The sequence below is a fragment of the Larus michahellis genome, chromosome 1 (genome assembly GCF_964199755.1).
Source record: "Larus michahellis chromosome 1, bLarMic1.1, whole genome shotgun sequence".
NCBI classification, from domain to species: Eukaryota; Metazoa; Chordata; class Aves; order Charadriiformes; family Laridae; genus Larus; species Larus michahellis.
This window is the reverse complement of record NC_133896.1, coordinates 61,114,377-61,130,701: the sequence shown is the minus strand read 5'-3', so window position 1 is coordinate 61,130,701 and position 16,325 is coordinate 61,114,377. Positions and strand designations below refer to the sequence as shown.

The window sequence follows — 16,325 nt, the reverse complement described above, 5'->3', positions numbered from 1 at the left end:
GCTTGATTACTGTTCATTATTGTTTACTTGCTATTCAGAATATCTGATTTGATTTGAAGTGTGAGAGCTAAAAATTTAAAATAAATTTAAAAAAAGACAGGAAAAATATCATTCAAAAGACAACGTTTTCTAGATTGCAGTAGTCATCTCTGATTTACTGACTGAACCTTTCACGTTATTTTCTTTTGGTAGCTAAAGATGCTGTTTAGTTAGAGGCTGCTAAGCATGTATCTATCTACATAGAGATAGATGAGAAACTTAAGTTTTGATTTCCAATCTGTAATTTACAGAAAGGCTTTGGTGGGACTGCCTGTGAAAAATGTGCTGAAGATAATTTATTTGGGCCTCACTGCTCGTCAGGTAAGTTGGAGCTTTCTTTATTGAAGTGGGGGAAAGAAGGTGAGTGAAAGCTGTATTCAGACATCGGGAAATCGCTGTGAAATGGGTAGGGGGTCTAAGGGTTTCCCGTCAAGAGCTGCTGTCTCCTTCAGGGAACACAACAGGGAAAGAAAATAGGCAGCTATTCAATTCCTTATTCACAGTGGGGCTGGATTCAGCTCAGGACTGTACAGACAACACTCTCAGTGTTGCACTATAAAAATATCTTAATCTTGTCTTGAATATGTTTGCTACAGCCAACAGTCAAATAAATTAGGGATTAGAATCATCTGTGTGTTCCTGCAGGTATACCTCCCTGTTAGCCAGTTATCGTGTTATCCACTGTTCACCCTAAATTACAGATTCAAATTTATTTGATCTAAATACAGAAGGTTGTTACAGTACTATAGTTGTTATAGTTGGATGGGAACGTATCAAATGCATAATTTATAGTGGCTTACAGTGTTTTAGTATGTTTTCTAAATACATCTACAAACTGGAGCATCTGTATTAAGGCATGAAATATTCATGTGGTATTGAAATCAATATATCTGACTCAAAAAAGGCCATTTTGAATCAGGCCAAAAGTTGTTCTAGCCTAGCATCCCATATCGGAGGCCAATAGTTGATATCTACGAAAAGAGTAAAAGCGGCCAGAAATGCATTCAAATTGCAGTGTTTAAAGGCTCCTGCTGGATCCATCCTCCATAAATTATCTACCTTGCCTCTGAGTCCAATTCTGCTATTGCTTTACACAATATTCTGTGCCAAGGACCTCCATAATTTAGTCAAAAATGTGAAAAAGGATGAATTTGGTTTCATTATGATTTTTCACTGGTAGATCATTCCATTGGTTGGCCATACTTCTATTAGGAGAAGCAGGACACTGAGGGAGGGATCAGAGCTATGTGCCCTATTTGTATATGTACCACAAGTGTATATATTTGTATAATATTTTCCAGTTTTGCCTGTATCTTAATGATTTCTAGTATTTTATTTGCCTTCCTAACCCCTGCTGAGAATTAAACAGACACATCGGAAAACTGCCTGAAAAAAAATACTAAGAAATGTCACTTTTTTAAGCGGTAACGCTTGTTTATCTCTGACTAAAACTCTCTTTGTTCCCTTAAGATCTACTTAAAGTTCTTTCTAAAAAGAGTCACGAATGGCCTCACTTTAAATGATCTGTGTTTCTACACTAATCCTACACCACTGCTGACTCAAAAGCCCTTTTTCCACCAGCTGTCCACTGGATGCCACTGTTGATACACAGAAATGTAACTGAGCCAACAATTTAATGAAAATAGGGTACTTGAATGAATTCAATATCGTAAATGTAATTATTTTCCAAGAAGCTACCGGAGGACTCAACTGCATATTAATTTAAGCAACATTTTACACTTCAGCTTTCAGATATTTGAGCTCCTCCAAGTTTTCTAAGCACGTGCAAATACTGTGCATTTGTGACTAACTGCTTTTCAGCAATACATTAGACATTCCTGGGTTTTATATCACAACTACTAACATAGGTAGAATGTTACTAATTAATTAGCATAGGTGATTTGCATGAGCACAGGATATGTTTGTAAAGGCAAGAGGATACACTACATCAATAGGAATAGGACCAGAAAAAGGCCTGAGACCTACACAGTGAGTAATTATTCTTTTAAATAAATAAAGTCTGTTTAGGGGGAATAAAAGTCCCAAAACTCATCTCTTCTGGAGGTGTTTGAGAGAGGCAAACAGAATTGAAGTAAAAATGAGTAATTTGTTAACAGCTATAAAAACGGTCTCCCTTATACTTTATATTCAATTTTGACTCAAGACTGTATGTCAAATTTTACAAGTTTTATGTTATTAGCAACTAGTCAGTTTGGTGTTTATAGCATATGTCCTGAAGATTTTCAGGCCCCAGGCTATTAGCAGCCTGCAAAACTCAGTATGTTATTTCCTGTTGTACTCACAACTATACTCACAGTTGTGTGTTATATTCACAACTGTGAGTATTGATCTTCTCATTAATGGAAGACTATAAATTCAGGAACTTGGGTCAAAACTGGGTTTGGCCAAAGCTGTTGGCCAGGACACTATTTCCTATATGTAACCACTAATGATGTCTTTCCAAACACCATTATTATTCAGTAAACCTAGTCCATCTCTCCACATAGTTTGCAACTGCGTTCATGGAGTATGCAACAGCGGAATTACAGGAGATGGAAGATGTACTTGTTTGTCTGGATACAAAGGGCTCAGCTGTGATGAGCGTAAGTAGATTGTTTTCTATATAAGATATATTCAACAGCTCTGATGCAGCTAGAATTGTCAAGGATGAACATAACATTAGTCTCAGGGTAGTCACTCTAGAGCAATCAAACACACACTGAACCTCAAACCCTGTGTGTGAGCTCCTGTAATCATCATCACCACTCCAGTCAGCAGAAAAATGACAGCAATGAGATCAATGGTCTCTAGATCAGGCGTTCTTTGAACTAGTATACTGCAGAAGGCAATGCCTCCTGGCAGAGTGTGCAGACACAGCTTAACCTGTCGCGCTCTGTCCCTCAGCGATAGCTGAATGCGAGGCCTTACGGTGCCCTGCAAACTCCAGATGCACTGCCTCAGGAGAGGATGGAAGACAACTGCAATGCACGTGTCTGCCCGACTACTATGGGGGTGGTACACAATGTGAACGTGAGTAATTTTTATGTCCACCGAGTTCTTTGTATACAACATTGTTGGTATTATAGTTCAGATATTGTGTGCGCTTTTGAACCAAATCTCACCGTCTAGTTTTTCTTGGGTTCATATCACAAAAGCATTCTCACGTGCACAAACTAGATACCTTCAGGGTGAAACTAAACCCTATAATGTGCTTCAGAAGCACATCAGTCCAATTTCTAACAAGCTTCAGTCCATGCAACCAGACTAAAGCTAGTAAACCCCCTTGAAATACATAGTGTGGATACTGGGTCAACAGCGGTTACAAATCCATTCCTATCACATCCCTCTACTTGCTAAAGTTCAATACCATAGTTTGCTTCCATAAAAATCAACAGCAACCAAGGCCTTATATTTATTAAATATTCATCATGTAGCGGCTCAGCTTCATCACTAAGCATAGACTCTACAGACAAGTAAAGCTCATTTTAGCTTTCCTATTTTTCATGACACAAAGCTAATAGTATCTCAGATAGAGGTAAAAGTCTAGCTTAAAGTTGTCTTTATAGACTCCTCAACTTGCCACTGAACGTGCAAATTAACTATATTACAAGAGTTCAGATTTTCTTTCCTCTACTCACATTATCTCTTACAGCACCAGCTCTTCCTTGTAGACCAATTTCAATGAAGAAAAGTGGTTGTATCCGATGCTGGGAGTGCTATTTAGTAAATGTTGGCTTGGATCAGGCCACAAATACAATACTTCTTATCCTGTCTGGGAATATTTACATTCAATCCTCCTCTTGTTCCTAACTATGGTGTCATCCTCTTTGAATAGGTCTGAATCCAAGAGCAAGGCATCAGAAAGTCACTCCTCAGGGAACGTGACCTTCTAGTAGGCAGCGTAGACAAGTGAGAGAGAAAGAAATTGCAGCAACCAGCAGATAAGAATGATGCTAGCATCCCTGCCTCTTTGGGTTTTGTATTGATGCAGTCTGAGTGGATGTTGCTCCTCTGTCCTAGTGCCTCTAGACGCTGGGGTCATCTGTGGCTTAAGCCAGTGTCCTTTACATTTGACTGGCTAGGAAGCAGAGAACAAGCAGCTCCAGCACAGCTAAGTATGTAAGTGAGGATAGCAATGGCTGCCCCAGACTCTGCTTGGAAGTGGTGTTGCTTATGGTGGATTTGAGAATGTGAATATGTGTGTACACGTGTGATTTCACACAGAAACAGAAGAGGCAGCCTTGAAAGGGTGAGGCTGAGCATTGCCAACTCTCTCAGTCCCAGCTGGCGGGGAGAGGGGAGGAGAATGGGGGGGAATGGAGGAGGAGAGGGGAAGACAGTGAGCAGCACCACCTTTTAGGTTAGTCTGGGACCAGCCACCTTTCAGCTACAATATGTGCTTGACCATATCCTAAACAGGACCCAAAGGTGTGAGGAAGTGTTCTCCAAGCACTGATGGACTATGAACAAGGATAAACAATGCTATTGCCTTGAAAAAAAGGGCTCATGGAAATAACTAGTGAGCTTCCAGCCCGGTCCTGAAACTACAGCAGTGTGGAAGACTCAACTAAAGCGCTTGCTGGCCAGTTTTCCATATACCTGAACAGATGACATTATATTGTTTAATTACCGGAAAGAAAACAGCAAAGGCCTATTGTATTGAGAAATATTTTCCAACTGATCTAACATGTGCTTAAAGCTTGTACAGACCTCGTATCACCTACGTGACCTTCTCTGGTTAATATCTACCAGAGAACAGAGAAATAGTTGTGATATTTTAATGAGCACGTTACATGTTTTAATCTGTTTATAACTCAATTTGCCAAGTTAAGAGATCATGTCTGTTCAAAAGGAAACAGTTGGTTGCTACGTTAGTATAAACACATTCCTCCCTTCTGTCTTCATGCCACCACTATATTTCAGACTTGGCTGCTATGGGAAGTTTAGTCTACCCAGGCTTTGTTTGCCACGGAGGTGCTCTGGCAAATCCTCACCTTCAATTTCAGAATGGTGGGCAACAATTCATTTACTTCACTTCTTTTTTCACAAGCTATCAACCCGTGCTCCAAAAAAGTCTGTGATCCTAATGCTGACTGCGTTTACCTTGGACCAAATCAACACAAATGTACCTGTCGAGAAGGTTACAGAGGGGACGGTCAAGTCTGCTTACCCATAGACCCCTGCCAAGCAACATATGGGAATTGCCCTCCACAGTCTACTATTTGCATATATGATGGTCCAGGAAAGGTTAGTATTGAATGGATGCCCTAGACATTTCCTGTGTCAACTGCCGAGGAAGGAATAATGCTTTCTTTCCAAAAAGAAGGCACAAGGGTACAGGAACAGGCCTCAGGGAAGCCGAGCTCTACTCCTAGCTTTGGCATAAGCCCTGCAGGTGACCAGGGGTGAGTCCCTTTACCTCCCTCTCTATGCATCTATGTGGTGCTTTCCCCTCGGAAAATGGAAATTGCCATAGTGTTCTTTTTCCTAGAATATTTTGGCTCAATTTGCCTCCCAAAAATGAAGGCACTGAAATTAAGTTTCCCCCAGTTAAATTTTCTCTCTGACCACAGGGGGCTTGTGGGACCAGGAGGCTCCTTACACAGGTACTGCAGATAAATGCCTACAGTGAATGTATTTAGGAAAGAAGTAATTTGGGTCTTTGAGGACTACCAAAATGAGAGGCACCATATAAAGGCTTCATATTATTTACAGTACCAGGAATTAGCTCAGGTTTCTGTGTGTGATGCCACCAAGAAAGCAAGACTTCAGAAGACCATGCCTGTTTTGGCTGGACACCCTGAAGAGCTGAAAAAGGAGTCAGTTATCCAGGGTCATCCTGTAGTTCACATTCATAGAAGTGCTGATACTCCTCGCTCATTAATAATATGAATTGGCACTCATTTTGGGAGGCAGAGGGCTGTGGGAACAGAGGTAAAAAATCTGATCTACCCACACTGATTTTAAATGTTTTCTGGTCATAGAAGCAAATATAAAGGGCTTTATCTAAAGGAAATTTACCTGAAAGTCAGTAGTTTTCTGGAGTGGATAAAACCTAGAATTGAGTTGTATAAATATGGATAAGCTTTATACTTGCATGTGAACTCACCTGGTAATTAACTAAGGCTTTGGAAGCTCACTGTCTTTAGAGCCTAGTTCCAGAAAGTATGCTGAAATCCACAATTTGTGCATGTCTAATTTTTCTCTCCCCTCCCCCAACCTTCTGATTTAGTCCCACTGTGAATGCAAGGAGCATTACACAAACTTTGTACCTGGGAAAGGATGCAGCATGACGGACATCTGTGAAACAAACAACACCTGCCATAAAAAAGCTAAATGCTCAATGGTTGCACCGGGACAGTTTACGTGAGTCTTTTTGCTTATTAAAGCTTTCACCCAACTTCTCCCTCCTCCCCCTGGTAAAGAGACTGCTAAAACAAATCCAGTGGATGAACACCTCCTGAAGTTATCGTTAATGGTTTCTTTATCAAGGACAAATTACAAGATTTAATGGGGTTAGGGTCAACTAATTAGCATCGTGTTTGATTTCATCAGCCCAATTGCTCACACCTACTAAGTTTTATTTTTATAGCACTCAGAGGTCATTGCTATACTAGTAAATAAAAAAGTCCAAGACCTCTTTTCTGTTCCTCAGGGCAAGCAGCATGGTCTGGCTCACAGCTAAAGTCTCTTCTTCTTCCAAAACAGAGTAACTGCCTCTTGGCAGAGGTCCCTGGCACACGCTATCCCTTCCACTCTGCCTGGGCACTGCCTGGGAAAACACTACTTGGCGTGGGCCAGAAACATGCCAGGCAGCATGCTAAAAATTAATCAGCATTAATTATCATGGGACAGCACTGGAGCCCTGGCTATTTTTAGTATACTAACACTAGGGAATCTGACCCCCATGCTGGGAAAGCAACACCAATCTTCGTCAGACTCCTCAAAGCCTCGAGACGAGCACATGGGAAACTGCAAAACCTCTGGCAAAGTTTGGTTTCCGGTACAGAAATTTGCTACACAGATCTTAGGGGGAAAGTCAGTTTCAACACTAAACTTAATAAAGCTATCTTAAACCAAACAATTTGGATGACATGTTTCTGTAGCCCAGTGATGGCTAGTACTGGGTTTAAAGAGCTGGCTCTGAAATGGTAGTTTCCAGGAGCTGAGAGTTTGAACGGGAAAGACAAGCCAGGCCATTAGTTGTAAATTGGGAAGAAATTATTTTTCATATAGAGCTATATCGACAGAAAGTGTTCACTTGGGAGAGTATTCATATTGCCAGTTCTTGCTTTATCATCTCTTTTATTCTCTCACAGTGTAATATCGACATCACTTTTGTGTAAGCTATTGTGCATTTCAAACAAGTTTATCTAGAATATCCCCTAGTTCATTTCTAGAGCATACTATACTAGCCAAACTGCACTTAGTATATACTTACACTATACTTAGTATAGTATACTGCTGTACTGCACAACAGGAGTTGAAAATTAAAATAAAAATCCACATTACATAAATCAGGACCTTTCTTTCCTAATTTGTCTCTGTTTCACTGTTGCAATTTTCAACAGCTGAGGAAGTTTAGGGAATTTTACAATGGGAAAATTAAAAATTTATGACTGAGGGGGAAACAAGCAATCCAAATGTTTTGCACATCGTTAATTCAGTGACTTTTAATGGCAAAAAAACCCACAGAAGATAGGAGGGATTCAAATCAAACTAAACCTATCCGTTTGGCAAAAAACTAAAACTATACTGAATAGTTTCCAGCTAAGGAAAATCCATTTATGAAATAGGAACTGCGCAAAGAAAAACACTGATTGGTAAATGTGGGCACAGTAAATTGCTTCTGATAAGTGGCAGACACCGTATTTTGGCTGCATCCCAGATTTTAAATGTATTTGGGAGGGCTTGTTTTGGTTGGGTTTTTTACTTCTTCTAAAACACAAAGCTGTTACAGAGGCCACAAACCTCCGTCGCTTCCTTTCTTTTATTTTTGGTTTTGTTTTTATTAAAGACGCAATTGCGCTGCTGGCTTCCCCCATGAAGAGTCACTTCTACTTTCTTCAGAATGAGATTATTATACAGGAATAAGTCTCTTATACAGACAAAGATGTAGAAAAGACAAACATTTAGTTTGTGAACATAATCTTGATTTTCCGGGAGGTTGTCGTCTCTGTTTTCTGTTCCCATATATATCTTTCCTGAGTGATTGCTGACACTTTCTATGGCATTGCTTCAGCTCACTAATTATGTTCACTCTTGCCCAGAAGCTACAAAGCTTCATCTGGTGCAGAATTACACTGCGTATCAGACCACAACCTCTCTGGTTTCTGAGCAGAGCTAGCTTTCCCATGGTTAAACTCAAATTATTTTCCTTTTTAATCTCACTCTTATTTTTACTCTAACTATGTCTTCTATGTAGAAATTAATAGCTTCAAAAACCAAAACTCTATTATACAAGTTTCAGGTAAAATGGAGACAGAAAGCTGAGCTCCCCTTTTATAGAGAGATACAATTCTCTTCCCCGTCCTGGGTAAGCTGAAGTAGTGACAGTTCCCATCTTTTTCAGTCCTGCCTGTACTGTCCATGCAGGGCATTATGAAAACAACAACTAAGTTTAAATACTGCGGTGGGGTTTGTTGTACAGCTGTTCCTCTTTAGAGGCACCCAGCCTGTACAGTACACAGTGCATTCAAAGCAAAACTTACACAGCCACGTGCAGTATGAGTCGCAAACCAGATCCTCCAGGCAAAGCTAAGACAGAGCTCATCTAGTCAGTCACCCAGCTGGTGCTTCCCGAGCCCGGCCACACAGAGTCAATTACTCCGTCAGAAGGGGACAGACAGGTGGAAGGATTCGACCCTTCAACCTATGCAAGAAGCGCTAATCTGTAGTTGCTAAATGCTTTCCTTTGGCAGTCAAATCCAAACCGTGTTACTGAACAGCCACTCAGTTAAACGCAATATTGTCTTCAGAAAAGAAATTTCAAACTACGTAGATATTTCTGCAGTTCACTGTGCCCCTGGAAATGATAGCCAAAAAAGTTACTATGTTTAGCCACCTGCTTCTTTATGACCGTTTGCTGAAAAAGAGAGGAGAGGTTTAATTTGAAACCTTGGTGTGATTTGTGCAATATTTCAAGGGTAGTTTCTTTTTTTCTACTAAACTGTTCCGCGGCTCCTTTGAAGCCTCAGGTTTTTTTCTTCTCTGCTCAGAAGTGAAGGGGGCTATCTACATCAATACAGCAATATTTACCCCATCAGAAGAAAGGGGTCAGCTCCCAAGGAGTAGCAGCTCCTCTCTCCCAGCACTAAACCCTTTATCCGAGCTCCACAGTCATGCCCTCTGCCCAAAAGATCCCCTTAAAAAGAAGAGGGCTAACCATCAGAATCACATCATAAAATTTTAAGACGCTTTTAGACTGCTGTTTTCACCCGGGACCAGAAGGAGTCAAAGCTTGCAGCTCTTGGCCAAAATCCCAGCACCCCTCTGAGTCTATATGTAGCCCCCCAGACTGCAGGGACCGTGGGGATTTTCAAATATTGCTATCACCAGAGAAACATCTACGGTAGAGACCGTACGTGGGAAACAGGAGATGATTTGGCTCTCCATCATTTTGGAGATGATTGGTTGATACTACTGTGGGGTGTGAGTGGCAGATGTGTGTTTGTAACAACCAGCACATGCAAATGATTAGGTCATTAGTTATATAAAGAACATCTTTTGCTTGCATGGAGTAATGTTCCTTCTCTAATGATGCCTTTAGGAAAAAATATCCAGAGAAATGAATCATTATGGATAAGGCTTATATGAAGACTGAACATGCTGGAGACTTAATTAGGAAAGGCACCATTAAAAGGCAATGTTTGGCAACACACACCATACAGTTGCTTAGCCTCCTAAGCATAGTTAGGATTTCTTTCTGTGCGTGCTATGTGTTGACAAGCACCTGCTTTAATTTTAGCTCTGAAGATGAGCAATGACTGAGCTGACACCACCAGCCAGTATCCCAGGAGCAGCCTAGCAGGGGCTGGTTTTCTGAAGACTGCAACAGAAAGAGCTGAGATTGGCAAATCCAGCGGGCATCGATGGCCCCTCACGTTGAGACAGGCTTAAAGATTTTTTCAGAAAGTACTAACCCCCTCTCCCAGTGAATGGTCAAGGCACATGCGAGTCCTGGTTGCTCTTCGAAACTCACAACCCTTTGTACCTATCAGCATCTAATAGCAAGCACGTGTCAATCACGTTGACGACCAACAATTTCTTCCCCACCTCTCTTGCAATGCTGAGGTCTTGCGCATCCATAAGATTCAGTTTTAATGAGGTGCTTTCCCTCCCTCCTAAGACAGAAAATGTCAGACTGACACTTGGGGTCGTTCTTCCATAAATTTCCTTTAGATTTTTGCCTTGGCTGCAACACGCTACTTCAAATGCAGCCCATCCCAAGGCAGTGAGGACATTGAGCCCACCTTGAGGCATTGCCTGTCACTCTCATGGGCACCAGAGCCTAAGCCTGCTTCAGACGTATGTAGGACTGGGTCAACCGCATATCACTGACTCCTCTCACAGGCTGCAGTCCCCAGGGGACAGCTGGGGTGTTAAAGATGAGATGCTATTTCCAGTGCAGAGACAGCAGAAGCATACATTTGAAAAAGCATGAGATTTCATGCTTCAGCAGCTTCAGAAAAAAAAAGATTAATATTAAAGCAGCAGTATCATTGCCCAAAATGGTTGCGTTACTTAAAGGGCAGGGTAACAACCAACCACTTTGCTTTGTTGAAAGGACTGAAACCCCTGCCTGCCTTTTTCTACCAGTCCCATACAGCTATTGCAAGTATAGCTTCATACGTAACTTGATGTTCTCAAAGGTCTCTTCCAACCTAGATGATTCTATGATTTATGCCGTAGCCTCTCCTTGCCCACAGGCAGGCAGCCTCAGTGGCTTTCTGAGCTCCAGCAACCACAACATTTGGGGACCAGAGGCTGCACCGTAGCCAGGGGCGTCGCCGTAGCCCCCGTTCAAAGAGGTCCTGCAAGACAGACACCGCTGCCTCCTGGCCCAGCTGACAGAAAGGCATCACGTCAGGCAAGCAGCCACCAGCCTGCCATACATGCTGACATATTTCACAGCATGCGGAAGCAAAGATTAAACTAAAATGCCTTGGTGCTTCCTGAAAATGTCTTCAGAGAAGCAATAGTTAAACATCTGGCACAGATCCTCCATGACACCACAGGGCACCAACGCACAGCTAAAATGACAATCCCTTCACAGGTGTTCATGCCAGGGGGGGTCCGTGGGGAACGGCTTTGTGTGCTACGGAAACATCATGGAGCGCCTCCGAGACCTGAATGCAGAAGTGGGAGGACGGTGGCAAGGCAAGCTGACATCTGCCTTATCGCTCATGGGTAAGTGACCACACACAAGCAGAGTCAGCTCCTGCTGGGTGGGTTGATCTTCCTGTCTTCCCCCAATGCTCCCCGCTGCAGGAAGGTGCCACTAACAGCATGCCACGGCATGCACATTACTCCCCACAGGCTCCCTCCATCCACCTGAAGCTGCCTTTTCTCAGCATGCCGTGCAATCTGCAAGAATTTCCAAGCAGAAGTGCTAAACACATTCCCAAAACCCCTCACACAGCTTTTGATGTCACCAGTAGGGGGGTTTGCCCCAGAGTGGAATGAGTGGGATCATCCCACTTCTTCTCATTCTCTGTCCCCATTGATTTGGATAATTGAGATTTGATCTAGACTGACACACATAAGTCACCAAAAAACACCAGGATTCTCAGCTGGGTCTCTCTTCCCTGGTCCCCAGCCATCAGCAGTGGCATTGCTTTCACCAGGAAAGAGGAGAGAGGCAAAGAGATTTATCCCATCCATGGTCTCCATCACCCTCAGGACCACCCACCAGAACACTTCAGCCATAGCTAGGGTGTCTCCACATCTCCAAACCGTCTGCGGAGGTGAGACAGAGCCCCTCTCAGGGCTCACAGCTTCTAGTCTTTCACAGCTATTACAGTCGCCATGTGAACAGAACAGTACAACTGTCTTCATCATCTTCTGTTGCATGGCCACAAATTTGAGCTATGAACAAACACTGCTAGAATCAAGTTGGATCTTTGAGTTAAATTTGTGAATACGAAAAATTTCCTCCGGTTCTTTCCACTGAGCCCAGCAATTAAAATAAAGATCCTGAATTCCTGACCAGAACAGAATAAGAATTCCCCATAGCTGGCCAAGAACAAAGTCTGACGGTGACCTTCACATTCAGCACTGAAGAATGTGCCTCAGCACTGAGAGTTCAGTTTCTCTGCGTGTTTCTCCTTACGTGTCTGAAAAGTGCCTTACATGCTGGGCGCCACCATTTGTTAACAACAACCCAGATTTTATGTTCTTTGGTTAAGTTTTGGACATAAGTGTGCCATTTGATTTACTAGCCAGAAACTACAAAGACACATTAACTGCAAAAATTATTTTACAATAAATTTACTCCATATTAATGTCTTTCAAAAACTAAGAATATACAGCAGAATAGTCCACATTGTTTTGTAAAATTAATTTTACATATTTAAGCATATTAATTTTGAGGAATATTCTATGGTACAGTATACCTGTAAAAACTGTAAAGATGGTTTTAGTTGTGATTTTAAACCTCTGGAAAAACATCTGAATATTAGAAATATTTAGTGCCTTCAACTACATAATCAGTGGTCTCATACTGCTGTCTTGGAAACGGAAATACCATCTGGGTAGCAAATGAACTTTAATTAACTTTCAGCGCATCAGCTTTTATTACCAGCTATGTGTTTGCTGATATTTGCACTACCAGCGGGTTATCAGCAGCATATTCCCCACCCCATGAAGATTAAATTGATTTGAAGCAGGAGGCCATCTTCCTGTAAAGACACATCTGCAAAGAAATGCTGTTTTCACGTCCATCACCGTGGTCTGCGTGCCACAGAACCCAGGGTGCCAGAAGCATTCTGGTTTGCCTAATCCTGTGTCAAATATGCAGCAGCACCAGGAATTTTACGCCCCGTTTGCCTCTCATCTTTCAACAATTTGAATTTTAGAATCTTAAATTAACTTTTAATAATCACAGGTAACGTTCTTTCTAATTCTGCCCTTACATACCCGGCACAGATTACACAGTCCCTTCCTTCAATGAGCTTTCCAATACACATTTAAACTTTTTTTTTTTGTTTGTTTGTTTTTTTTGTTTTTTCCCTCTGTCCCTATAAGAAAACGTCTATGAATGGCCACTGAGTACTCTGGGACCATTTACTGTGCTCGTACCAACAAACAGGGGGCTCAAAGGTACAAATGTAAGTAAACAACAGAGCGGGTTTTAAACTGGGGGGGGGGGTGGATTTAGCTCCTTCAGAAATCTCATCTGTATTAAAAGCGGTTTGATTCAACAGATTCAGAAGAACTTTTTTCTCTGGTACACTTCTGGATACATTTAAATGTAGGGGCCAGAGATTATCTTTTTCCTACTTGAAAGAAAAGCAAATAACTTGGCAAATCAGGGTAGAACACAGTCATGCTTCAAGTAAGTCTTGGATTGCCTTACGTTCATATCCTCAAGGGTTTTTCAGTTAGTTGAGACAGGGGCTGAACTAAGATCGGCGTTTCCGGCAGGGGGCCTGCAAGTCACTTTATGCCCAGGTGATAAAAAATTATGGTTTTTTTTTTTAAAAAAAAGTGGCCTTATATGCAAATGGTGAGCATCCATTGCCTTCCACTGAAGTCAGGAGAACTCTGGAGGCACTGACTGCTCACGCAGGGTCATAAGGGTGTGATCTGACCTGAACTGAAACCAAGAGAGGCCTCCACCCAGTTCAGACCCTCTAACCTCACTTCAGAAGAAAACATAATATTTCAGAACGTAACAGCTGGAGGGAAATAAGCATTCACTATGAGATTTTTGATTTTTTAGATGGAGCCTGTATTGAAACAAATCTCTGTCCTGCTCTTCTAGATAAAGGATCTCCTGAATAATAAACAGAAAGCACAGTACTTCGTGAAACTCCATGTAATTGCTGGTCAACTGAATACCAGTAGCTTGAATAATACTAACATAATCTATACGTTGACTGGCAAGTCAGGAGAGATGTCAAAAGGAGAAAAGGTAAGTGGCCTTCCAGCCTACTTCAACAAGAATGCTACTCTCTGTTCACTCAACAAGGAGCATGACAGGTCTTTCTGCAGCGAGACGTCAGGTTGCAGATAGCTGCTGGATTATGAAAAAAACACAGCTGTGGCTATGCATTACAAGGAGTTCAAGTCAAACTTGAAACCCCGTCAGCATCAAAGTTCCCACTAAAATCAGAGAAAACAAATATAGCCTTTAGAGATGCATCACCGCTGAGTGACATAGCAGTCTAACACAGACTGCTCTAAAAAAGTTTGCTAAAATTAAGTCATCTTAAATCTGCAGGTATGACCAGCAGAGCTGGGGGGGTTATTAAAAGAGCCTAGGTGAAGTAAGAGGAGGTGTGGGAAGAGAAAAACCCAGAGCATATGCTGGAAACCTGTGCCTACTCCTCACACAAAGCAAGCACCGACTGCACTGCAGATCCCACCTCCCACTGAGCATCAGCATCCTTGGAATGATGCAGCACATAAAAGTCTTCAACATAAATAAAATGCACGTGGTGATTTATCATGAAAAACATCGAGTAAAGTTCATCGCTAGCCCAGCTTATTCGATGTCAGAAAACATCAGGGCAGTCTGATCCCACGGTTTAAAAGAATGGTTCTATACAGCTGATATACTAGATTTTATAATATAGAATTATTGCTCTTGGTCCATTAAATGTCTGCTAATGACTTGAGTCTATTTGAAGGCTGAAATCAAGTACTTCTCATGTTTTTTAGTAAATCAGTGGCATCTGAGAAGAGAGATCTATTTTATTTCTCTAACCAGTACGCACTCCATCTGTAACAGGAAAAAATCATTGCTGTCTGAGCCTGTTAGTTTCCTGCAGGCTTCAGTACAGTGCAGAATCAGCAACATTTTGTTGTTTTAAATATACATATAATATAAGGAAATGGGTTGTAGTCCCTTAAGATTACGGGAGTTGACCCTTTCAGTACAATCACGTTCTAAATCATTTCCTGGCAGACTTTTATTACTAGCAGTCATCAGAGCATTTTAGGTACGTTGCTCTCCCCACAGGGCCTGTCCCCACTTCTCTTCTGAACTTTGCTGTCCTGGAACAAAATAACATGGTCCTGATCCAAAGTCAAAGGAATTTTTTCCATTTCCTTGATAAGCACTGGAAGCACCCTTTAGCCTCCCCAGATTTAAATGGCCCAGGTGTTGGCAATGGAAGGGGTTGTTAGACTTTATTCAACACTCATGGTCTCTCTGTTCTCATCCCATAATAGAGAGCTCACTATCCATTGCCTGGCTTCTTTCAGGATAATCAATTAAGAGTCAGAATCCAAGGAGGAAAACGAAAAGGAAAACTTTTGCAGGGAAATATTATTGCTTCCAATGGGATTTTGCACATTATTGACAAAGCCTTGGACAACATGGAGCCATCATTTAAAAGCAGCAAAGAGGTGAGCTGTATGCTATATACATGCAATGGCAAACTTTAAAATAGTTTCACATTAATTGAATGCAAAGGAGGATGCCTGACAGCAGGTAGACAAACTCTACCCAGCCATTGTGCGTCAACTCAGAAAAGCAACATTCAAAGTGAAAGGTAATGACACAGTTTCCACAGCACACAGACATTTATTCTTCTGCCAAGCTGGTCTGCGGAGGATCAGGTTGTACTCACTGCATTTGAGTGGTTTCCTTAGGAAATTGGCAGTCATGATCAGTGTATCTCACTGAATTCCAGAACAGCATACTAAAAGCAGGGACATCTGGACAGATATCAGGCAAGACTTTTATTCAAAGCAGAGATCCCTCCCCCCAAAAGGCTAATATTATGAAAACTGATGATTTGGGGGGGCTGGGGTGCCCTGCTTAGCGTACTTCCTTGAGAATTCACTTATTTATATAGTGTTTGGCAAATATTTTATTTCTTTACCCTTTTGCATTGGGAATGAGGAGATAGTAACACTTTCCCCATACATACACAGTTTGTGTATTCTGTGACTACGCAGTATTTCAGGACAATGACGAATTCTAACTATGCACCAGTATGCCACCAGGACAAGAGTGCTACCATCTCAGCCATTTCCAGACACCACCAGCCACCCAAAAAATAAGAAAACCCAAATGCACTCAATCTGTAATAACTGAGAGTTGCACGGTAGTTCAA

At 41.7% G+C, this 16,325-nt stretch overlaps 1 protein-coding gene across 7 annotated transcripts in view; it reads left to right on the top strand.

Moving 5' to 3' along the window:
• Positions 1 to 16,325, top strand: part of STAB2 (stabilin 2) — an 88,903-nt gene that overhangs the window by 10,588 nt on the left and 61,990 nt on the right. For 6 of the 7 annotated variants that reach the window (XR_012586328.1, XR_012586329.1, XM_074581474.1 and 3 more), the window contains exons 5-13: positions 291 to 360; positions 2,547 to 2,642; positions 2,944 to 3,069; positions 5,090 to 5,286; positions 6,272 to 6,405; positions 11,315 to 11,448; positions 13,285 to 13,367; positions 14,024 to 14,173; positions 15,469 to 15,612. Coding sequence is in view for 5 of the 7 variants with exons in the window: in XM_074581474.1 (XP_074437575.1) it covers positions 291 to 360; positions 2,547 to 2,642; positions 2,944 to 3,069; positions 5,090 to 5,286; positions 6,272 to 6,405; positions 11,315 to 11,448; positions 13,285 to 13,367; positions 14,024 to 14,173; positions 15,469 to 15,612 (1,134 nt within the window). In the remaining 2 variants the exon portion in view is untranslated. The remainder of the gene's footprint in view (positions 1 to 290; positions 361 to 2,546; positions 2,643 to 2,943; positions 3,070 to 5,089; positions 5,287 to 6,271; positions 6,406 to 11,314; positions 11,449 to 13,284; positions 13,368 to 14,023; positions 14,174 to 15,468; positions 15,613 to 16,325) is intronic. The other variant, XM_074581496.1, reaches the window with a different exon arrangement.